Source organism: Notechis scutatus, chromosome 3 (assembly GCF_049901735.1).
Source record: "Notechis scutatus isolate UNSWTSFEM ecotype Mainland chromosome 3, rNotScu1.2, whole genome shotgun sequence".
Classification (NCBI taxonomy): Eukaryota; Metazoa; Chordata; class Lepidosauria; order Squamata; family Elapidae; genus Notechis; species Notechis scutatus.
Window position 1 is genome coordinate 35,012,410 of NC_142011.1, and position 25,541 is coordinate 35,037,950.

Below are 25,541 nucleotides of genomic sequence, written 5' to 3' on the forward strand. Positions count from 1 at the left end.
ATGATCTTTAGAAATAGCAGGTTTTTAATTGTAGAAATATGTGAATTTCATTATTATGTTATATATTTCTATAAATAAAATTAAAATGTTTCATGAGATTTGTAAAGTAAACAAAACATTTGACATAATAGTAGTAACAGCTCATTCTCCTCCATGCTGCTGCAAGAGCCCAGGATGGGTATGACTTCTCCTGATGACATCATCAAGCTGAGTCCGTCTAGTATAAAAGTAGCAGCCTGTGGGAGAAACCCCCAGCTTTGACTCAGCTTCTTTCGATGACCATAAGCTGGTGTCTCTGAAAGCAGTTTAGTTAGCAGAAAAAGCGAAAGCTATCTTCGTCATTGGCATAGCTCCCGGGGAACTGGTGCAGCTGTGCCTTCAGGAGAGTGGGGCTCCGCTCTCCTGCAACACCGAGGATTTGATGTTTCTTCATCCAAGGGAGACTGTAAGTAGGGAGCAACCCTTGATCCTCCTCCACAGTCTTCCCTCAGCGATTTTGGCTGCCACGATCATAAAGATTGCATTGGCGATAACAGCACCTCTCAGCTGATCATTAAAACTGCAGTTTTCACTTTATTGCCAATTTTGCCGTTCGGGGCTGTTTACAGCCTAAGGAGCGATTTATCCCCTGCGTAGCCTGTAGCTCTTGCGAGCGGCCAATTTGGAGGCTTCTTCTTCAACCACACGTGGCGAAAGCTTCTTCTTCTAAAGAAAGTAGTGAGCTGCCATTTTAGGTGGCATCATCCCCTAAAGGCCAGCTTCTACCATTCATAAGCTCCTATTCAGGCTACTGCATAGACAACACATAGTGAGGATCGCTTCCAGCACCTTTGTGTTTGTTTATGCATACTATGGATCAAGACAAGATCCACTAAGAGCCTTCAGGCCTGATCTCTCAAGGCCCCCAAGCTGGCAAAAGAAAGAGAAGGAGACAATGCTCCCAGTCTGTTCAAAGGGAGGTGGAAGCCAAGATTAGGGCCAAAGCTTTGGGCCCTAAGAAAACATCCCAGGCCGAATTAAAGGCAGAGAAATGAAGGCATGCAGCCTTAGAAAGGCAGTTCAACAAAACTATTGAACAAATGAGGGGTCAACTACAACAGGCTTCCCAACCAGCCAATCCTCTAGTTGTTCAGCCAGCTACTTCTAGGGAGAGGGGAGATACCTCAGCTCCTCTCAACCACCTCCAATCCTGGTCCCAGAGCGACCTGAAATACAACCAGGACCTCAAGACTTGAGCAGGTCAGGTCCCAACTTCGCCCAGACTCCTTGGGATCTTTCTTCTTCATCTATCCCATCCGTGGCCCAAAGCAGCTCTCAATCAAGACCAGAGGCCACTTTTACTCCAACAGCAGCAGGTCTTCAGCCCTCAACCCCAGATCGTGGATTTTGGTCTGTCACCGAAGAAGCTCAAACCGGAAGTCCACAATATTCTAATTTTTTGAGTTTCATCTGTACATGTCTATTTCACTTATGCCATGGTAGATTTTAAACATGCTTATATTCTAACTAATAAAAGCATGTTACAAGTAATATAGCCAATTACTACTGTGGAAAGATTTAAGAAACCATTTTAAGCATGCAATTTTACTTTTCATAAAGGAAAGAGCTGTTTAGTTTCATCTAGAAGTAGTTTTCTCATATGACTAACTTGTAATTTGGTTCTATTTTTTATTCAGTTCCATCTGTTTACTTTCTTTGTGAAACTTCTAAAAAGCTTAACCTCTCAAGTGTTCTGTTTGGGTTCAATGTTATTATGTAGTCTGTGCTGAAATGTAAATATGTCTCCAGTTTGCTAATTAAAGGTTTAAAATGCTATATTCTTTCTACTCATCCTATATTTCTTTATCCAAAAACTTAAGTGATGAGGCCATCATTCTAGTTTAGTTGAGAGAGAGAATAAAGACCTTAATGCATAGGAGGCTTCCGGTTTGTCGGCTTCGCGAGCGGCAGGGATTTGCGAAGCTGCGCGATCCCTGCCGCGCTAGCCGTTTTTGGGGCTCCGACCCACACGGGTACGGAGCTAGGCTGCCCTGCAGGGGCAGCTGAAGGTAGGGGGGATCCGGAGAAGGGACTGGGGGTGTTGCAGACCCCCTCCCTGGCCGGCAGAACCCCCTTTTCCCAGGACGGTGCAGCGGCGGTCCGTAATGGCCGCCACAAAGAAGCTGGCAGCCGGGTAAGAATGCGCAGGAGGAAGTGGAGAAAGTGATTGAGAGGAGAAAGTTTTTCTTGGCTCCTAGGACTCTAAGACATATTTAATAAAATTCCTGAAAAGTATGACTTTCTGAATAATACCTGCCAGAAGAGGAAAAAAGCGGCTGTTTGAAGGTGCTGAAAGGATAGCTTTCCCTCTTTTCCTACGGAATAAATAACTGGATATTAAGAAACCTATTTTTTTAGGTGGAAATTGGTTTTAAGCGATGAGTGGGAAGAGAGAGGATTAAAAAGAAAATATTTGTATGCTAAGACTTTGTTGGAGCAGATGCCTTAAGGATTTGAAGACTAGAATATATTGTAATAAGATTTTAAACAGATTTGGACTTTCTTTCTCTTTGTTTGATATTACCCCAGAAGGAGAAAGTGAGAACTCTGCCTTGGTTTGGACTGATTGATAACTTTGGGACTGTTTTATCTTTTTTATTTTCTTTTGAATATTCTGGTTGTTGTAAGAAGAAAGAAGGAGAAAAGAAAAGAAAAGATTTATGATGGCTCTTTCTGTTGAGGAACTAAGAAAAGAATATGAACAAGCAAAAAAAAAATGGTAAAGATGGTGTGGAAGAAGCTTTCCTTTTCTTAGAAATGGCGCTTACTAATTATCAACAAACATTACAACAGATGAAGACAGCAGAGGAACAAGAAAGAAAGGAAGGAGCCATCTTTAATGAATCTCAGAATTTGATCCAGAAAGAAGGAAGAGAGAAAGAAAAGAAAAGAAGAGAAAAGAAGAAAACTAAAGGACTTAAGGACTTAAGATCTAAAAAAACATTTAAGAAAGGGAAAAATAAAGTGCAAAACCAATATGATGATAGTAAACAAAGGGGAAAAGGAATACGACAGAGAAGGGAAGCCGGTAAGGCAGAGGCTAGAAGAAGGGGGGGGTAGAAAGGTTTGTTGGGAGAAGAAAGAAAGGGAAAAGGTGGAGAAAAGCTACAATGTTTTGAAATTAAATGGAAATTAAATGGAAAAAAGGAATTTTTTATGGATAATGGATAAAGTATAATTTTTTTTTTTTAAAAAAAAGATTTTGCAAGGTACATAAGATGAGATGGTAGTATTGCAATGGTTTAAGAGTTGATAAGAGATTAAAATGTTAAAATGTTTAAAAATGATTGGCTTTAAAACTTAATAATAGGAGAGGTTTAGAATATTGTTTTAATTAAAGAGTTTAATAAAATTATGGTATTGATGTTATTATAAAATTTTTATTATAGTATTTTTTTTAATATTTGGATTTATTGTCTAACTATGCACTTAATTGTGTTGGATGTATTAGTTAGATAGAATGTACCAAGCAAAATCTGATTGGGTATTAGATATTATTTTAAAGATTAATTTGATTAACTTAGGGGAGAGATAGAAAGGCATCATACTCTGATTAATGATTTCAGGAGAAACTGATTTGCTTTTTTTTCATAAGGAATGAGACAAAAGGATGATAAAAAATGGACAAAAGATACAAATATAATGATTCAAACTAAGATGATTAATTAAGGTAGAATTAAGAAGTGTGAAATATGTGGAGAAGTTAATATAGAAGGCTTAGAATGGTAAATAAAATAAGTAATGATATGTAAGATGAGCATGAATATAATTGAAGTCCATGAAGAGAGAGACACCTGGGTCCAAGTTACTTTCCAAAAAGATTTTTTTTATGTTTTGTGTGTTGTGTGTATATGTCTTTTTTGGGGGGAGAATTGGTAAAAACTTGTAGAAATATAGAATGAGAATAAGGGTAACTAAGTCAGAAAGAAACAGATGAAATAATAATAATGATATTGAATAAGAGTAAAGAGAAGTAAAGAGAAATTGAATAAGAGGTTTTGGTATATTATATGGAAATGGTTTAAAACAGAATCATAATTTATCTGACTTGTTAAATTTACAATGGAAAAAGGTTTAAACATGTAATGAATAATGATAATTTGTGTGTTTTAAAAATTAATAAAACTTGTTTTTTTTTAAAAAAAAAAAGACCTTAATGCATATCATTAAAGACAGATAAAATTATTACTTCTCCATCCTTAAATTCATATTTTTTTAAAAAAATTGTCAGACTACATTTTCTTAAAAATATGAAATGGAAAACAGAAATAAATCTATTAATAATGTGGTATTAACATTTCCAAAATTCCAGTACTTATTTAAATGGGAGAAGGCTAAGAGTGACAGTTGTGACACCATGAACGAATAAAGTAATATTTTGAATATGTTAGATTCAAGCTGTACTAGTCTTAATTGCTATGTATGTGCTATGTTACGTACTTCATGGAAAAGGATGACAAATCTAGTTCTCAGTTACCTTTGTTTTAAATACAAACCACCCAAGCTACAACTTCAAAGTTTTGTTCAATGATTTCATTGGCTTGTTGGATGTTAGTATAGTGTAAGAAACAGAACCTCTCTTTTGCAGAAGTAAGAATATTGATTATAATGTTTTATAACAACAGAAACTATGAATCATAGACATTACATAATTTTGCAAAGGTGTACCCAGGAGCACCTGGTGCAATCCATGCTTCCTGCCCTATCTAGCCCTACTTTTGTTCATTTAAACCAGGGGTGTCCAACCTTGGCAACTTTAAGCCTGGAGGACTTCAACTCCCAGAATTCCCCAGCCAGCTTTGCTGGCTGGGGAATTCTGGGAGTTGAAGTCCTCCAGGCTTAAAGTTGCCAAGGTTGGACACCCCTGATTTAAACCCTGCTCATCTTGCTTCATATAAATCAATTCTGGAGGATGATGACTGGCAGTTCCAGGAAATAGTGAGCTTTAGCATCAGGGTGATGCTTGAAGGAAGTTGGCCTACCAGCTCCTGAAGAAAACCTCTTGAATCCAGAGAATTTTATCAACTATTATCTAATTACAAACACTCCTTTTATGTATGGGGTGTTTGAGAAGGTGGCAACTCTAAGGCTGCTAACATTAATGGAAAGCATTGATTATCTTGTCCCTTTCGGTCAGAGTTCAGACTTGATTTGAGAAAAGAATCGGCCACAGCCAAATTGACCTCTCGCAGGAATGAGATAGAAGCAATGTGATTATCGATCCCATTTGGTCTCTCAGCAGGCAACCTCAAAGAATCGTACTATTGACTCTGAACTCTGGCGGCTATTCTGTGAGGTGCCATAATGCATTATTTTAGGTCTAGTGATATTTAACATCTGTAGAAAATTGCCAGAGGCATCACCAGGACTTTTGAGGGTGGGTTTCATCAACATGACACTTGGCTCTGCTTCTCCATAACAACTTAATCAGGATAAGCTGTATACATTCTGATCCAGAGCACTACCTACCACAATAGGTGGATGAGGGCCAGTACTGTGAAGTAAGACTAAATTTCAACAAAACACTGTGGCTGAGTTCCCAGGTTTGGGAACTGGAGAATGTCTCTGCTCTAAATGCGCTGCACTGTCTCAGAAAGAACAAATCAGTTTGTTAGAGGTGCTTCTAGAATAATTTCATTGGAGTCCCAAGTGATCCCTGGAGCTAGGATTTACTGTTGCCTGTTTCAACTGGTAGGTACACAGCTTATTTACAGTTGTGATGGAATGTGCACCTGGAGAATCAGAGGATACAAGTTTTGGCAACACAGGGTTTCATAGAGAGAGGCAGATTAAGAGACTGACTAAATTGGAGAGGGGAATGGGTTCAGGGTAGCCACACTGTAGAATCTCTCAAGATATTCTGTATTTGGTAGGTTAGAATGGCTTTAGTTTAAGATTTTATCCACTAGATATAAGCAAAAAAAAGCTTGGACCCAATTGGATTTTGCTTTGTCATCCTTGGGTTGGGCCTGACAACAGTAGCCCATTTGCTGGTACAGTAACTTCATATTGAGATTACTGTAATATATTCTGCTTGTGGTTGCTCTTGAAAATGCAAGGTGATACAGAATGTACAAACCAGGTTATTGAGTGAGCCACTCAGTCATGTTAGCCATTTGTTGAAGGAACTGCACTGGATATCCATTTGTTGCAAAACCAGATTCAGAATTTTGGATGTTGTATGAAGCCCTGAACATTTAAAAACCAGGATAACTGTCTTTGTATTATTGATCTGATTACTTAATTGAGATCATCAAGTGAGGTGCTGCAATATGTACTGAATGCTGCTGTGAATGCAGGTGACTGCTTGCAAGTGGCTTCTACCTTTAGCAGCACTCATATTTTGGAATGCGTTCTCCTGCACTTTGGGAAACACTTTTAGGTGCCTGTCAAAAATTTGTTTCTTCATCCTTCCCAGCACAGAAGAATTAATTAAATATAGTGATTGATTGAGGAAACTGACATGCTGCAAAACAATACCGTTCTGTTAGGGGGGAAAAAGGAACAAAGGTAAAGTGGAATGGTAGGCAAATAAGACTTCTATGTTGGAGTTGCAAAACTGCAGGAATTCTGACACCAGATGTTCAATAAATAGCAGCAACAAGCTATATTGAATCTCTTTGCAACTATTTAGTGTCATCTTGACTTCAGGAGCCAAGGCATGGTAACCTTTTAGAAAGAAATTTGGATAGAATGCAATAGCTTCACCAATTCGCCTCCTAAAAATAATGTGGCTTTTTAACTCATTTTGGCAGCCATTTTATGAAAAAGCAAATTCCCCACATGGTAAAGTAACTGTTTTCTGAGAATGCCTACAACTCTTAATTCATATTTCAGATAAATTCATCAGTCCAGAAAAAATACTAAAATCCAGACTTACTGAGCTAGATGGGTAAAATCTAAAGTGAAAGCCCCACACTAAAGACTTCCTCCAGTCTCATTTTATTTTTAATACTTTTTATTTGCCTGCTCAGTGTTGGAGATTTAAGACGCCAAATATCAGTCCTAGAAAAAGGAAGAGTTGGGCAAGAGACCTCATTAGTCATCCTGATTCTGGGCTTCTTGTGTATTTGCAAAGAGAGCACACACAGTTGCTTGGAAACAACAATCAACTATATTTATCAATTATGGTGAACAAAGCTTGAAGCTCTCTGGATACTGCTCTTTTTAGCATCATATGGCTAACTTATTTCTTGGATTATCCCAGCTGTTAGCTTTGTGATATTAAACCCATAAAAATGAGTTAGAGACAAGGGAATCTAATTAACACAAGCTTTTAGAAAAAGGATGGGGAGGGGAAAAGTACATATGGATGGGTTCATTTCTGACAGAGGAGTGTCCTGGGTATTTATTATCGGAGACAGCTGTCAAAAGCGCCCTCATCAGTAATGATAGATAATTCTTTAGAGCTACCAGGCACTAATGTGTTTTAATGAGCAAAGCTGGATACTGCCCCAATTCTTGCTGTACTGCATTATGGTGGTGGGGGAACAGTGTTCCTAGGAGGGATGAGCAAAGAAGTCAATGCATTATCAAAAAATAAGAGACTTAACAAAGTATGCAAACTACTGTACAATATTTTTAATTTCACCTGCTAGTTAAGAATTATATTAAACAGATAAAACTAATACAAGAACCTAATACAAAAATATATATTTTTAAAAAGGAAAAATAAATATTAAAAAGTGTAGAAACAAATCCCCTGCAAAAAGAAAAAGAAGATGTAAGCAACAGATGTTTCCCCCTTCAACCCCAAAAAGTATATTCCAACTTTAACAATTTATCACTCTCTTTTAAAATGCAAACAAATACATCTTCATTCCATATCTCACCCCATTCTCCAGTGTGCTGAGCTGAGAATCCAAGGAGTGGGTTAACTCTACTCTTCTGCTTGCAGAAGACGACCAGAATTAACCTGAGCTGGTCAGACAGTATATGGCTAATTGGGAATTGGGAGCTGTCCCCTTAAGGTAATGCCTCATGGTAAATGTAGTTAATGCATCATGGGAAATGTAGTTCATGTCATGTGATCACATCTGTAATCCTGATTGATCACTGAATTGACCCTTGGTTGGGTTGGGGGAGTTTCCTTTATTCTTGCTTGGACCCCAGCTTCGTGCTGGTGTCTTTTCCTTTGCTCCATCATTATGGGATGAAGATAACTATCCTTTCACACTATGAAGATGACTATGCAAAGATTGGACATTAGATGAATCTCAACATAACTGTGAGTTATACCTTGAGGATGTCTATTACAATCCAATAAAGAAACTTTGTATGGAAGCCTTTGTAGAGTTTACCTAACTGTCTTTATATTCAACCAGAAAGTTAAGTTAAAGACAGAACATAACCCATTCCTTAGATTCTCTCTCAGCGCACTGAGAAGGAGTGTATCAGAGTGTAAGACCAATGCCCCCTTTCCATAATCTCATCTCTAAATGTTTAGCTTTCCTTTTTAATCAGCAAAAGTTCATAAAAACAACAAAAATACCTAACAATGTACGTATATAATCCCCCTTTCCATTTAATCTAAATCTCCCTCAGGCCTCTCTTTAATAATCAAAATTAATGCCATTAACAAATATTATAAAAATTTAAAACTAATAAACATTACCAGAAATAATAGCCCCTTATTAACATATCATAAATATGTAGATATTGCAGACCAAAACAGAGGCAGTTTGGTATAGTGATTAAGACACCAGGCTAAAACCAAGAAACTCTTGGGTTTTAGTCCCCATTAAAAACCAGCTGAGTGACCTTCGGGCAGTGATCTTGAATAGTCACTCTCTCTCAATCCAATGCACCTCACAAGATTGTTGTGGGGAAAATAGGAGGAAGGTGTGTTGCGTTGTTTGTAAAAATAATAAAAGTGGACAAAAATTGATAAATAAAAATCAACCCAGTTGACAAAAATACTTATCCAATCAAGATAACCATTAAGCATCATCAGAGAAAGCAACTTATGTATTTTTTTTCTTTTTCCTTACAGCGATTGTTTAAGTTCTAACTCCTATTTTCTTCTACTGTTTTTATCTCTTCTCAAAATTCTTGTCATCTTTATTCAAATCTATTTGTAATTTCCATGTAGAAATTCAGTATCTCTCTTCAGTATAACTTCAGTATCTCTCTTATATTCTGATTTAAAAGGATAATCCACATGGATCTTTTGATATTTTATTTGTATGTCTTTGATATTTTTTAAATGGTCATCCTATTCCATTTTAAAATCCAATATTTCCATCTCTTTCCTCTAGGTTGTTAATCCGCCTTAAAGTTCATTTTTATCTTCAGAGGGATTTGTTCCTCTTTCATAATAACAGTTGGTTCCAATATAGAGTTAAAATGCTCAAGCATTTCTTGAATTCACAGATCTGTTTCCTTTAAAGTAGCCATTGAGTGTCTTCTAATGAGCAACCTTTAAAGACTTGTTATCAGTTTGAAATGCAAATACTATTTCCCATGTGCGACTATCTTTCTAATTAACTTCAAAGTTCTTTAAATCAGTTTCATCCAAAACTTTCAAGACTTTCCCAAAATAACACTATAATCACCCCTTTGTGCATTTGGGGTGGGGGGAGATTTTTACAAAGCTGGAAACATGTAATTCACCCAATGGATTGAAGACCTGATTACATTTGCCACCTATGAGCAGATGTAGATATAGATTTTGAATGGTTAAGTACAATGAAATACAGCTTTAAAATGTAATGGAATCAACGTGGATGTTTCATAGTCTTCCAGTAAAAAAAAAATCAACTAGTTTAAATCTGCATCAAGCTTGTATAATGTTAGAGCCTACATTGCTTTGTTTCCTGTTTGATGGAACAAAAACTGAAATGGAGCAAAAGATAAATCATGAAAGCAGTAACAGAGAGTTGATTGCCAGTTGTCCCAAAATAAACACTTTGGAAACAAGATTGAAGGCAATTAATGCTACTAAGTCGTGGATAACCTTGAGTATAACTGCTTACAAAGCTACCATTACAGAAATTTTCATTAATGAATTCATGGGATGGTTTTTGCAAAGTACCATCACTTAACGCAGGGAAAGAGAACTAGAAACTCCAATGTCTCACAAGGTCCTTGAACTCATTTTTGCAGCTGCATAAACAACAATATTTCTTTCTCAAAATTCTCACAGGATACTAAAGAAAACAATTTTTGGTTCTGTACCTTGGCTCTCTTCCTTTTGCATAATCAAGTTCCCATCACTGTTGTCCCATTGCCCCCAATATTTAGCTCTGGCCATTAAGCTGTTGCCTATTTCTGATTTAAAAATTTCTAAAAGAGTCAACAACATGTTTGTATCTAGCAAAAACTGATTTACTAATCAGATTTACTAACTAATTTTACTACTGTAGTTTTAAAACTGAAGAATAATTATAAAAATAATGTGAATTTAATTTGTCAATAATAAATTAACTTTATTAAAGTATATTGAACATGCTTTCTGGACTTTTACTTTATGTTCCTGCTGTAATCCTAAATTTATACAAACTAGAAGTAGTTCAAAGGATGAAATAGAGGAAAAACTAAGCAAGGCAAAATTGTTAATTTCTTAGCTCTGTTGATCTTAAATCAACTTGTAAACATTTTCACAACAATAAAATAAGTGAAATTTTATAAGGCATGTCAAATTTTTCAACTTTCAATTTCCAAACATTAAGGGTTCTTAAAGGTTGTGACGTACCTTGGGGAGTGTAAAGATAACATTTTGTTTGTTTCATATAATTACTCTTTTTATTTCCCTTAGCTGTTACTAAACATATAATACTTAACCTTGAATATTAAGAAAGTTAAATTGCATTACACTGTTGCTATTTTTGTGTAATGCAGACTTACAGAAAATATGAGGCAGGGGGTATATCTAAGTAGTTGTCTGATTTAAATATTTAGCATCTTCTTCCAGAAATATCATCTTATGTTTATGATTCAGCCAGACATACATTCATCTCTGCGAAAAGAGGAAGAAGTTACTATTTCTAGAGGCTTCAACATAGCCTCTAACTATTTAAGAATCATAGTCTATAGCAGGGGTGTCCAACCTTGGCAACTTTAAGACTTGTGGACTTCAACTCCCAGAATTCCTCAGCCAGCTTTGCTCTCTGGGAGTTGAAGTCCGCAAATCTTAAAGTTGCCACGGTTGGACACCCCTGGTCTATAGTTTAAAATATTCTATTTTAATTTGGGATAATTTCCTGCATTGTAAATCTTCGGTTTGTTTGTTTTGCTTTTAGGAGGAGTACTTTGCTGTTCATCAGTAAATCCCATCGATTTCAGCAACCATGGAAGAATTGCAAGATGTCCAGTTAACAGAAATTAAACCTCTCTTAAATAATAAGGTAAAGAAAGTTGCGTTTGAGAATGAGAAAAAACTCTTTAACAATTTTGTACTTATATGCCAACTATGTGTAGGAGGAATATATATATTATAGTTTTCTCCTGTGGATGTAGAGAATTTAATTCACTTGAGTAGGTCCATTGAAAAGACTTGAAAGATCCCATTTTTAATGTAGAAGGACAATTCTTGCTCCCCTGAAACGAATTCTAGGTTTCGGATTTCATGGAGCAAACTCTTCATCTTTGCTTTGCTCACTGAAGTGCCATATATATATTGATTTCAAATAGTCTTGTGGCCTTTCAAAGCAAACAGATGTGTTATAGTTAAGCTTTTGTTGATTGAAATCTACTTGAAAACATCTAATCATTGCTATAAAAATGTTTATAAATGTTCAGAGGTATTTTTAATGAAATTTTCAAAGGTGGGTGGGTGGGGGGACTCCAGTGGACAGGAGGCTGTAGGGCTTTATTGTCCACATAGCGCATCTTTATTATTTTACAAATATCTCAAGGCAGTGAATATATCCAACACATCTTCCCTCCTCCTGTTTTCCCACAACAAACAATCCTGTGAGGTGGGTTGAATTTAGAGAGAGTGACTGCCTCAAAGTGATCCGGATGATTTTTTTTTAATGCCTAGAAGGGCTCTTGAACTTGCAGTCTCTTGCATTCTAGGCCAGTGTTCTAACCACTAGACCAAACTGTCTCTCATGACCTTTCAATTGGTAGCATAAACAGAATATATTGTGCAATGATCTTGGAATATATTTATACAAAATATTGATTTCTGTTTTGCATTATGCAGAGTTTCAGATACATGGATATCCCAAAATAAAGGCTTTTATTTTGTTTTTATTTTATGCCATTTATTAGATTAACTGCTCTTTATAGAGAGCATAGAAGGAATGTTATCTAAGTAAACAAATTAGAAGGTACTGTTTTATCTTTATGATGAAGTTTCTTTGGCTAAAAAATTAAAATTAGTACACTTTCAAGGGGCATGTCCATGTATATAAATTTTATGCGTGTGAATAATATTTTTTTAAAAAATCTGTAGGGAAATGTAGTGTAACAGCCAAAAGGGGGGGGATGGCTTTGTGCGTACAACTTAATCCCGCACATGCGCAAATGGCCTTTCACACACTCACTTGCCACTTGCATGGCCTACTCTCAATGAGCTGCGAACCTGTACTGGTTCATGGATTGTGATTTGGGGACCTCTACGTAACATTCCATAGGTAACATTCCAATGATAATTCTTGGAAACATTTTATATGCAAAGCAACCATCATTCAGCAGTAGTCCCACTGTTGTAATGTATGCATACTTTTAGCCTATATAATATTGATGTCTTTCAAAATACAATTGAAGATAACAACTTGATAACTTTATCTTAATAACTTTATCTTAACTTTATCTTAAAATTTGGAAGCATTTGTTCCTTGAGAATATCCATTTTGATGTTAGAAATCCTGGCATTTCCATCATGATATGGGATAGATTGATTTCTAGGATAGAAGGCTGGTGGGGTGGGAGTGGGAGAATTGTTACTATTTTGCACTTGTTTATTGCAATTTAATACAGGAAGCTTCGGCTCAGTACTATACTTTAGTTGTAACTGAGGTGTTGGAATAAGCTTTTCAAACAGGTGTAAAGCAGAATTTATGGTTTGTTGATCAATGGCCATTCTTATATTGACAGAATTCAACGCGAAACTTCCAGGACTTTGACTGTCAAGTAAGTACTCATACTGGAGTGTTTCTGCTTTGTCAGTCTTTTCTATTTTTATGATAAATTTTTGAGATGAAATTGAGAAAACAGTAAGCCATTGCTTCCCATATACTGTACTCATTTTTGGTTATCTGCATGTTGGGGAAAAATGTGTCTGTCTGCCACTAAGCTACAACTTAGTCTGGTTTGGAGATGATTGTTTCCCATAAACTTATGAACCAAAATGAGGGTTACATTGCTACAGTTGTGTAAAATGTTTCTCAGATGAAAATATACATTTCTGTTAAGGCTGTTTTCCCACACCTCAGTATGGCCATATCATATTTTGGATTCTTTTCCTATCTAACTCTGAATCTTTGAAATCAACTTCCTCAGATCACATTTGGAGTCTGATTTTATAAGGTTTTAAAAAAGCTTAAAAACTATCTTTTATAAAGGTTGAAGAACCATTCTTTTTGATTACAATATCTGTTACCAATTTAGATGATGATAGTGTTATGCTTTAGAAAGGAAGAAAGGACACTTACTTATGCAGTAGTCATTGACTTACAGTTGGGACCAGAACTTCTGTTGCTAAGCAATATGGTTTTTAAGTGAGTTGTACCCAACGTTATGACCATTTTGCATTGGTTAAGTGACTTTCCATTTGACTTAATTTTTAGAATCCCCCCAGGAAGGTTACATTTAACACTTTTATTGATTTTGGACGCAACAAATAAATATTGTTGATTTAGATCTTAAAGAATTGTTTTTTGAGATGTTTAGGTTATGATTATTCCAAAGTATGTTTTTGTTTACTTTTTGGATATTTTTTTGTATTTTCTTTCTCTATTTTGTACAACTGCTTACCTCAAAAGGTAATGATATAGTTTTTGACAAAGGTCTCTATTCTCTATACAGAATAGAGAAATGTATTTCTTTGCATAATGTCAAATATTACTAAAGAGTGAATTTTCATAACGACATGGTAAACAAGGCACATTAAAATGCATATGATTATAATGCATACATTTGTTCAGGTTTGATGACCTTATTAAGGAATGCAAAATAGTTTATAGTAGTTGGGAACAATCTCTTCTTCACCTTATTTTGTAATCCCGGTATTGCTTCTTTAGGCAAACTTATAGCTATTAAATTAATTATGGATCTTAATATTGTTTGCCTGACATTGATGAACTGAACTTCTGTCTGGAATCTGCAATATCTGTTACACTTATATGGACTGATTACTTTATGAAATGCATTAACAATGTTCTAATTTATTTACAAAATTCTGTGATATTAAAGGATAATATGACAACTCTAATTATAGAAAGACGTACAAAGAAATATGTCTATATCCTAATTGCCACGGAGCTCAGTTATTTTAAGTTTCAGAAGATTTACTAGCTGTTGTTTTGGAATCCAAGGGCTTGTTATGCTCTGACATCTTCTGTTCTGCTAATACACCTAGTAATTTTTTTGAAGCCGTAGAATAGAGATTGTCTAATAGATCTTGTCAAGGTGAATGAGCATTAAGATGTTCTCCCCTTCTTCAATCAGAAAGAAAAATCTTTATTGCAGTCAAAGACCAGTGCATAATGAAACCCAATGGTATAAAACAGGTTAGAAATATACTGTATAAAAAAGAGAAAATCACAAAATTAACTGGGTTTATCACTTTGTTGGCTATGAGGGAAGTATGTCGAGGACCAGGAAGGGTACACAGGGATTTATTTATTTTATTTATTTATTTATTAATTTTGTCAAACAATTATGATAACAGGTATAAGTATAAACATGGTATGAATACATGAAAAGGATACAAACAAGAAAAAAACACAATAGGACAGGGACGGTAGGCACGTTGGTTCACTTATGCATGCCCCCTACAGACCTCTTAGGAAAGGGGTGAGGTCAATCGTAGACAGTCTAAGGTTAAAGTTTTTGGGGTTTGGGGAAGAAACCACAGAGTCAGGTAGAGTATTCCAGACATTGACCACTCTGTTGCTGAAGTTGTATTTCCTGCAATCAAGTTTGGTCCGGTTTGTATCTATTGTGTGCTTGAGTTTGTATCTATTGTGTGCTCTTGTATTGTTGTGGTGGAAGCTGAAGTATTCATTGATAGGTAGGACATTGCAATGTATAATTTTATGTACTATACTTAGATCGATCTGAAGGCGGCGTAATTCTAGGTTGTCTAGGTCTAAAATTTCAAGTCTGGTGGCATAAGGTATTCTGCTACAAGTAGAGGAGTGGAGAACTCTTCTTGTGAAATATTTCTGGACTTTCACAATTGTATTAATATCAGATATGTAATCCGGGTTCCAGACTGATGAGCTGTATTCAAGTATTGGTCTAGCAAATGTTTAGTCTGCTCTAGTTAGTAGAGTGATATTACCAGAGAAAAAGCTATGCAGGATTAAGTTTATAACTCTTAATGCCTTTTTGGCTATGTAGTAGTTACAGTGGGCTCTAGCACTTAGATCATTTGAGATGAGTACACCAAGGTCCTTGACAAAGTTTGGGTCATCAACAAGGTCTTGACTATTCAGCTTGTATTTTATTTTCTGATTTTTTTTTTGCCAATATGTAAGACAGAGCATTTATTTGTTGAGATTTGAAGTTGCCATTTGTTTGACCATTCTGACACATAGTCAAGGTCTTTTTGAAGGGTAGCAGTATTATCGGTGGTGTTGAATAGCTTTACATCATCAGCGAAAAGAACGCAATTGCTCTTAATATGATTACAGAGGTCATTTATGTAGAGTATGAAGAGAGTTGATCCTAGAACGCTGCCTTGGAGGACACCACTGTTGATAGGTACAGGATTTGATAGGACACTCCCAATTTTGATGTGCAAGTATTAGGTAAGGAAATATCTCTGAAATTGTGACCCATAGTCATGGGTTGTCTAGTAATCATCTAAAAATGCATGTAAAAATATGGAAAAGTTATTCAGTTGGTTGAACAGCATTATGTATTCGCATGCTAGAATATGTTCAGACAAAAATCCTGATTCGACTCTACTCTGGCACATTTTGAGTTGTTGGAGTCATTGTGTACATAATTGGCTTACATTTCACAAAGTAATCATTTTAGATTTACACTTTCATCTATTTATACAGAATACCATAGTAACTAGCATTGCTTGCATAGACTGTTGCTGTTCTATTAATAATTTTGCTCTGTGTGAGTTTGAATAATTTAATTTACTGTGCTAGTTTATATCTGAACAACTAGCTTAGTATGATTTTTACTTCACAACATAGTTTTGGATTTGGACTGTTTATTCAGAATCTAAGTAAAAGAGTAAAGCTACGTGTTAGATGGAATCTTGTTCCTGTTTGTCAGGATTTTTCAAATCTTAACAACATTATAGGTGAGAAGGACTTCTATGTGGTTGTTGCTCTGTTCAGACAGAAAGCATTTAGAAAGTTAGTGATCATATGCAGCAAAAAAGTGTCCATTGTATGGAAGTATTGTAGTTTGAAAATATTTCAAAAGTATTCCAATATATTGGCCCAATAAGGAATTACACAGGATTTCTTGTGGCTGTAGCATATAGGCTGAATCTAAGTTGGACAAAACAGACTTAATGAGATTGAGTAAAATCAGTTTGTTTGGCATAATCTATTTTTTATAATATAGGCACAAACTCTTTGAGACGGTTCTTTAACTTCTGTTAGAGTTGTAGCATACTCTAAACTAAAGAGAGTATCTAAGCATGCCCATTACAGAAATGTTATTCTTTCCTGTTTTTACTTTTTTTCACAGTTTAGTGTTTAGAGTGAGCCCTAAAACATTTGAAAGAATTTTGAATTTCAGTTGTTACTGCCCTGTTCAGTTGTTACTGCCCTGTTTCAGCTTTTCAGATTTTTAATTACACTTGGATTCAAGCTAAAAACTTCAATGTATAGCTGGTTTCCCCCCCACAAAAATATAACTCTTATATGAAAGTCCAAACTTAAAACCTATGCATCTCATGTAAGATGTCTTAGTACTTTCCTCGTCTCAATCAATAAATGGATCCCATGAAAGAACTAAATCTATAGAAAAAAACTCTTTGAATCCTGCTGGGTCTATATATCACACTTGAATATATTAGAAAAGCACATATGTACTATTCTTTCCACATTTCTTTAATGAAAACTGAATGAATACAAAAGGGTACCTTTCCTGTTTTAACATCCTCTATATAAAATTATTTTCTTTAAGCAGTTCTTGAAATTTTAAATTCACTATTTGTTGAGAACTTTGTAAAAAGAAGATTTATAGAATCATTGTTTCTTTTAATCAGGAGGCTTTTCCTGCAGATTAAATAACATCCTTTTTATTCCCTGGTGTTCTCAGTTTTTGAGCTATTTACTGGGGACTATGTCATGCTATCTGTGCAGAGATTGTTCCTCTTTAATCTCAAAATTGACATTTCGTTCTGTAGGAGCATGATATAGAGACAGCTTATGGAGTTGTCCATGTCACTATGCGGGGCACTTCAAAAGGCAATCGACCCGTCATCCTAACGTATCATGATATTGGCCTCAACCGTGAGTCCTTTTTTTCATGGTATTTTCATATGTTGGCTCACTGACTGTTGTATTCATATGTTCAGAATAGAAGTGTTCGATGCAGAAGCAGTTCTTTTAATTTACCATAACTAGAAAACAAACATGAACATTGCCAGTCTTAACTTGTATTTATCAAAGTATAAATCAGGAACTGAAGTGGTGCTCTAATGGTCATTTTGTGGGTTTTGTCTCACAGATAAGTCCTGCTTCAATACTTTCTTCAATTTTGAAGACATGCAGGAAATCACACAACACTTTGCTGTCTGCCATGTTGATGCACCTGGACAACAAGAGGGGGCTCCTCCTTTCCCTTCTGGGTAAGTGTAGTAATATTATTTTGATCCACAATGTTTAAAATTGAAACAGATAGGGGAACAGATTTCCAATATTGACTTTAATCTATGTAAAGAGATACAGCACTGATTTGGGAGGTATAGAAATACAAATAAGAATGATGCTGTGGGTAAATGTATGTAGATATGTTACTGGCGAGATAAGTCTTTTGGGAGACCCTTAGGCCTCTGACTTTAAAGCCTTTTTGATCATTACATACTCTGATTAACCATGTCCTAGAATCTATTACTATGGAACTGTTGAAATCTCCTTGCAAATAGGCATATATTTGATGAGCTAGCCTTGGAATAAAGTCCTTTTACATCAACTTCATCTTTTCCGATTTCAGATATCAGTATCCTAGTACTGATGAACTTGCTGAAATGCTTCCTGCTGTTCTTATGCACCTGAGGCAAGTATACAGAGTAACTCTGACTTTCCTTTATTAACAATCACAGATGCTAAATAGCCTTTCTTTGATGTTTATCCAGAGGAAAAAGAACAGCTGTTATCATATTGCAACAAAGCCAATGGTTGTAAAGTTTATTCAAATGTCTTTTGTAGAATCTTTTTGATTTCTTACCATAACCTCTTACAAACGAGAATTGTATAAGTGGTATGATATTAAGGTTACGTAAATGTGATGGGTCCTGCTAATAGAAAGGATACTAAGGGATTCTCTTCATTTTCAACTTTTTTCAGCCTGAAAAGCGTAATTGGAATAGGAGTTGGAGCTGGTGCCTACATTCTCAGCAAGTTTGCGGTAAATAGCATTTGTTTGTGCTCATTTGTTTCAGCAAATTAAGTCTGTTTAGGCCTTAGATGTCCAGGTAGAATCCAAACATAGGAGTGATACATGTAGTAGTGAGCAGGAAGTTTTGCCAATAGTGGGCAAAAACAGTCTCATTCTTTATAAAGGTATGAATGCCGTAAAAATTGAGTAAATTTGATGCAGTTAATTCAAGATTATGATTATCATGCCATTATAAAAAAAACAAGTAGTGTATTATCATGTCATAAACCAGAGTGCTTTTACTTTTGAAAACCACTATAAATTTGCCAGCATTTCCTTGTGTTCTGAGTTATATTCTCCAACATCATGGGCTTTTGGTGGCCACCTTAAAATTATGTTTTATTCCTTTTTACTCATAATTTATAATTTGTTATTGGATTATTTTGTACAACTGAAGGTGGCATACATAATGCTTCCCACAATAAATGTGTTTATTTTCTATATGTATTAATTTGATATAGATATTTATTATAATAAAAGTAAACTAGAGTGCAGCACAAATAGTCAGAAAAGTAAAACTTTAATATTTTCCATTCTGTTTTTAGTTGAATCATCCAGACTTGGTAGAAGGCTTAGTGCTAATTAATATTGATCCATGTGCAAAAGGTTGGATAGATTGGGCAGCATCCAAGGTAGGATGGAACTCTCAGTTTTGTGACCAAGGTGATAATATTGTCCTACATGACTAGAAATTCAAAAAACACTGAATAAGTATTTGTTTTGGACTATCACTTTTTTTTCTTTTCTAAACCCAAAGGAAGATGAAAGAATACAGAAGTGGCTTTATTGATTTGACATACTGAAATGTATTTGAATACATTTTATGTAGCTGTATTATAGAGTTTCTCTCAGCCATAAATCTGGCCTTGGGTCAAACAGTGCATGATTTAGAGAGAATATCTGCATGTATTTCTAATACTAAAATTACACACGGATGAAACAAGAATGTGAAAAAGCAGGACATGTTTATATAAAACTGAGGAATGCCAGTATGTAATTTTGTTTTGTTTTATTTATTTTTTCAGTTTTCTGGATGGACAACTAACCTTGTGGATATTGTTTTAGCTCACCATTTTGGCCATGTAAGTTAATTACAAGTTTTAATATTGAAAATACTAATATATATATAAAATCAACCTCACATATATTAATGAACTATTCTTGTTCCTAGCACAGGAATTGTTTATAAGAATGGTTATGATTTCATAATTTTAACTTTCATTCCTGAGATAGGTGTGACAGAAGACTATGATAGATAGTAAGTATAATCTGGAATTGAAAACTTTTGCTGGTATGGAAGCTGGTTTTCACCTGCTTGTGGTCTGCGGTAGACGTTACCTTCTTAATTTTTACAAGATAGCTGAAGTGTGCTCACTTTTTTATACTACAGTTAACCAGACAAATAGTTATAATATTTGTCATTCCTCAGGAAGAACTGCAGGCTAATCTGGAGCTAATTCAAACATACAGACTTCACATTGCACAAGACATCAATCAGGAAAACCTTCAGCTCTTCGTTACCTCCTATAACAGGTAAGGTGTCCATTTTGGATCTACACTGAAAACTTTTATTTTCTCCACTTGAGTTTTGAAAATATAAATAATGCTTTAAGCAGCAGATAAAGCACATTGACAAATATTTAACCTTGATTTCAACTGTAAAGGCTTGCAAGATAGTTTAAAGGGGGGGGAATCTTATTTTTTTATCTTCAATTTCCAGTTTTATTTCCATTATAGTCAGTAATGTAGATTTTTCCCCACAACAAAACCTCTTCTAATTATTTCTTCATATTTTTCTACTTTTTTGTTTAATAAAGAAGCATCACATGAGTATCCCTTTAGAAACAGAATGTTTAGGAAGGGTTCCTTTACCAAGCTAGACATGAGTTCCAAATCAGATGTAATGTGAGAGATCTATGATCTCTTCTCTCAATAGCTTCTCTTCATTTCAAAAATGTGTGTGTTATTTCTGATATTTTAACATATGTGGTCCAGTGGTTTTTAAGATCTAGCCTAAAAAAATTAGAAACTATTGGGACATCTCTGTGTAGCCCACAGTATATGTTATTTAACAAGCGTAATAAGCTTATATCAGTCCATATTATCAAAATTCTTCAAACATTCATAGTCATAGTTTGGGATCCATTTAACTACCAGTACTGAAAAAAAACTAATACTAAGATTAGATGGCTTTAGTAGTCATAATCTAATGATACAAGATTTCTGTCTTAGCCAATACTTCCCAGACTACAATTGTTTGCTTGCTTGCTTATTTATTATTTATAAAGCTTCTATATCACTTCAATCACAATAGACTAAGCAGGTCTGTCTGTCTTTGCTTTCAAGTCGTAGAGATCTGGATATTGAAAGACCAATCTTGGGTATGAATGAAGAAGCAGCAAAAACACTCAAGTAAGATGCTTTTGGCTGTCTTTCAACCATATTGCTTGAAACTGGGTGGATTTATTTTTATTTTGTTTATATTTCCTTTGGTTGGAAAAATTACTTCCCTTCCCTCACTTTTATTGATGCTTTTGATAGACATAGCAAGCCAAATAATCTTGTATTCAACTTTTCTTTCCCATTTGTATTACATCAGAATACATGCCTTTTTTATATATACTATATGTTGGATATAAAATTACATATATTACATACACATAGGCATGCACTACAGACACATACAAGATATTTAAAAACAGTTTGTGAGGGCTGAGATTTTAGTTTTCATAAGCCTTCTGCTTAATGGTTGTATTGCAGAGCTGATTTTTGCCCTGAAGAAATGTCTGTATGAATCCATCATGCCAAGTATGTTTCCCCAGCATGGCAGAGACTCTTATAACAGAAAGGTGGAGAACGGATTTGGAAGCAATAGAAACATTGAGCTCTCCAAGAACCTACTGAAGTTTATTATTTCTAGTCCCTTGAAGATTCAGAAAAAAGGGACCGAAAACAAAACAGACTCTTTGGGGAGTCATCAGTCCAAATTTAGAACTCAGACTAATGCTCAAAACATGATACCTAAGCGGGAAAGTAAATGGATCTGGTGGCAGCAGCGGTTTGAAGCTTGTTCTGTTTTCACACCAGTAGTCTGAGCAGGTTTTCCAACTTCAGCTGTGAGCCTATAAACAACTCCTAACGAGTAGGGCCCTTTCCTTTACTCTGAGTAAGACTTTCCAGCATGAGGAACCTGCTCTTTTCTCTGCCAGGGAAATGAGCTGAATCCCAGCCAGGTAGTATAGAAGTGTGTGTGTGTGCGTGCGTGCGTGCGTGGGAGTTTGTTTGCCTGATGAGATAATCCAGCAGGTGTTTTCCCCATAGACTTCCTCTTTGTTGTCTTCTGGTATCTTCCTCAGCATCTTTTCCCAGCCCCCACACCTGCCTTTTATTCAGAGCAGCCTTTATGTTTAACATGCACCGAGGTGTCAGGCATTCAGACTGTGGTACAATGACTTACATATAGGGAGGCTCATGTTTTCCCTTCACTACACCCAATGCTGCTACCAAGTAACACACCCAACACAATCAAAACTCCCTGAAGCCATATTGGAGCATCTTCAGGGCTGCCACTACCCTTCCAACTATTTATGTAAATAACATCTTGAGAACTAGAATTGATGCTCTGATATATGTCAAAGTATTTCAGAACTTTATGGCCAATATATATTAGTTTATGTATTGTAAAAAAAAGGCTGAGCAAGACTGGGAAGACTTGTTTCGTAAGGCTCTGTCCCCATTGAAATGAATGGCGTATGAACATATTTTGATGCCCTGTCAAACTGCCGGCCTGTGGGCCAGATACATCACATGCAGGCCACGCCCACCCCAGCTCTGCAAAGGCAAAAAATGTGATACGTCACGATCTGGCCCGTGACGCAATCAACTTTGACACCCGTGCCCTATATGTTCTGGTTTAATGTTGTTTAATGAAACATGATCCAGATGTGAGCATGATCAATAGATTAAAAAGCGGGATTTTGACAAGAGAAGATGGTATTAATGCTAATCAGGTATATCTATGAGGAACATCACAGAATGATGAAATGATGCAAATGATGAAAGCATTGCAGCACATCCCCCATTGCAGCACATACATTATTTTGTACACATATAAGGAATGGAATTTGCATTGTGATATCAATAGCACGTAGACTTATATACTGCTTCATGGTGCTTTACAGCCCTCTAAGCAGTTTACAGAATCAGCATATTCCCCCAACAATCTGAGTCCTCATTTTACTAGCCTTGGAAAGATGGAAGGCTGAGTCAATCTAGTGAGATTCAAACTGCCAAATTGCAGGCAACCAGACACTCAGCAGAAGTAGCTTGCAGTACTGCATTCTAACCACTGCACCACCAAGGCTTATAGCACACAGTTCTGCTATCAACTGTGTATAGCACAGTTAATTCCAGCATTTTGAGAAGGCTTTGGAGCCTGCAGAAAACTCAGCTGATGATTGTATAGATTATAATGTTAAGCTGTTTTTATTTACAGGTGCCCTGCCTTATTAGTAGTTGGAGACAGCTCTCCTGCAGTTGAGGCTGTGGTAAGTAACCTAATCATTACTTAGACATTTCCTCAACTCTCTCATGCTGTAATTTCATCTAGACTTTTTCAAATTTTCCTTTACTGGAGGAAGTTAAATTTTCTAATTTTGGAATTTGCTTTATTTGAAGTGCGCAAATAATTTATCTGCATTTTAATAATATAATTATTTAATATAGGCTGTCTTCTGTATTTTAAGATATAAGATACAAGCAAAGGTTCCTAAGTGGGGGAATCGCAACAGTTACGTATTAATATAAGTATCTAAAGAAGTTTGAATCTCCCTTTCAAAATGGTAATAATAGAATATTTCTACCTTCAGAACCACATAGCACTTTGAGATTTCAATGGAGACGATCTAAATTGCACGCTTTCCTGTACTTCTCTGAGTTGGTTTAGTCTACATGTTGTATATATAGACAAAGCAAATGCCAAAAGCATCTCCTAAGAAGTTGGCCAAAATGAATTGGATTTGTCACTTCCGAAAGGTTTAAGGATTCTTACTCTCATCCACATTAGACTCTTCATGTTGCAGAGGACCTGGCATTTTTCATTTTCTTGATAACAGTCTTGGTAACAATTGTGCAAAAAATTAGTTTGTGAAAGAGAGACATGCCCAGTGAATTTTTGGACTGGGTGGGTATGGAACATAGCAGAGGTGGGACGCTATCAGTTCGACCTGGTTCTGGCGAGCTGGTAGCACTGAAGATCAGCTGGACCGAACTAGTTCTCTCAGACAATCGGCTATTGGGCCCACCCGCCCGGCCGGGGTCCCATATTGACCTTTATGTCCTGCTATTGAAGTGCAGCTGCTTTGCGCAGCACAGCAGAGTGCCACGTGTCACCTGTGGGAGACATAGGGAGCGTGCAGGATTGCAGGAGGCGAGTAGGAAAGCCTCTGTGCATGTGCAAAGTGCGTGTTTGACCTGTGTGCAAAGCGTGCATTTCACGTGTGTGCAAAGCACGTGTTTGGCACGTGTGCAAAGCGTAAAGTGTGTGCGCAAAGGACACCCACCAAGCCATGCCCAACCAGTGGTAAACTACTTTGAAACCCACCACTGGAACATAGATCTGAGTCCAACATGTAATTCACCACTATAGTTGCTGAAATAATGGTGATGGGATCAGGTTTGTTTTAGCAGTCAGATGCTGAAATGAAACACTTATTACAGGAAAGACGGGAATATTGTCTTTAAAATTAGTGACTATAAGTATAGTATTTTAGTTTTAAGTTTTGCTTCTAATATATAGATACTGTTGCTGTTGAGGCATTGGCTGCTTAGAGAGGGCTTTGAATTATAGTTATAGCTATAACTACATATATATGCATTATTTTGTGTTTCGTAGGTTGAATGCAATTCACGCCTAGATCCAATAAATACAACACTCCTGAAGGTAACCAAAAATTAAAGACTTTTCTGATGACAAGTGATCCCCTACTGTGGGCTTTATATGAAGCCTATAGAAGGGGATTGGTTTCTTACAACTATTCCTTCAGCAGCTGTTTAAAATTACATTAGAAGTTACGATGGCACTGAACAAAATGACTTATCACCCAGGCCCAAAGTTATAGCCACTGCAATGCCCCCATGGTCATGTGATAAAAATTAGGGTGCTTGGCAGTCTGCTCATACTTACAACCACAGGGGTGCTACAGTTCTCCCACCCATCTATTCCCCCCCACACACACACACATCTGTGCCCTTTTGGTCTCCTACCACCCTGCACTGTAGTGCGCCTGGTTACCCCCATCTCCTCCTGGTCCCCGCTGCTGATAAAGCATCCCTGATCTAGCTGTGAGCCATATGAGCTGGCTTTGCATGATGAAAAAAAGGGGGGGGGGAATGCATCTCTCCTAGAGCTAGAACATGCCAAAATACCACTCTTTTTGCCCTACTCCTGGACTATTTGGGGATGGTTTTGCATTGTGCAAAAGGAACAAAGGGCCAGAAGCAAGAAAACGTCACCAAAGGTGAGCCTGGATGGCAGTTTAGCAAGGGCAATTGGGCCTGGACTGGGGTGCCTGCAGTTTCCTGGAACAGGACGGATTTGGAGCCACTTGCTGCCCTGCAGCTGGGCAGCTGAAAGGGCAGAGATAGTGGAAGAGATAGGTGGGTGGGGGGCATTGGAAACCTTACTGAAGCTTGCGGCTGGGTGGGACCAAACCCAGAATAGCTTGGATTGGGATGGGTTCTCAGCGAACAACTGG

The 25,541-nt window shown here is 36.4% G+C and overlaps 1 protein-coding gene across 1 annotated transcript in view; it reads left to right on the top strand.

Annotated features, from left to right (window-relative positions):
- The window catches only part of NDRG3 (NDRG family member 3), a 37,379-nt gene that overhangs the window by 7,421 nt on the left and 4,417 nt on the right, over window positions 1-25,541 (top strand). Inside the window, exons 2-13 of the mRNA XM_026685228.2 lie at window positions 11,280-11,384; window positions 13,084-13,119; window positions 17,534-17,639; window positions 17,857-17,977; window positions 18,343-18,405; window positions 18,696-18,756; window positions 19,332-19,418; window positions 19,812-19,868; window positions 20,216-20,319; window positions 21,133-21,198; window positions 23,282-23,333; window positions 24,680-24,727. Of these exons, the coding sequence (XP_026541013.1) occupies window positions 11,328-11,384; window positions 13,084-13,119; window positions 17,534-17,639; window positions 17,857-17,977; window positions 18,343-18,405; window positions 18,696-18,756; window positions 19,332-19,418; window positions 19,812-19,868; window positions 20,216-20,319; window positions 21,133-21,198; window positions 23,282-23,333; window positions 24,680-24,727 (858 nt within the window). The 5' untranslated portion in view covers window positions 11,280-11,327. The remainder of the gene's footprint in view (window positions 1-11,279; window positions 11,385-13,083; window positions 13,120-17,533; window positions 17,640-17,856; window positions 17,978-18,342; window positions 18,406-18,695; window positions 18,757-19,331; window positions 19,419-19,811; window positions 19,869-20,215; window positions 20,320-21,132; window positions 21,199-23,281; window positions 23,334-24,679; window positions 24,728-25,541) is intronic.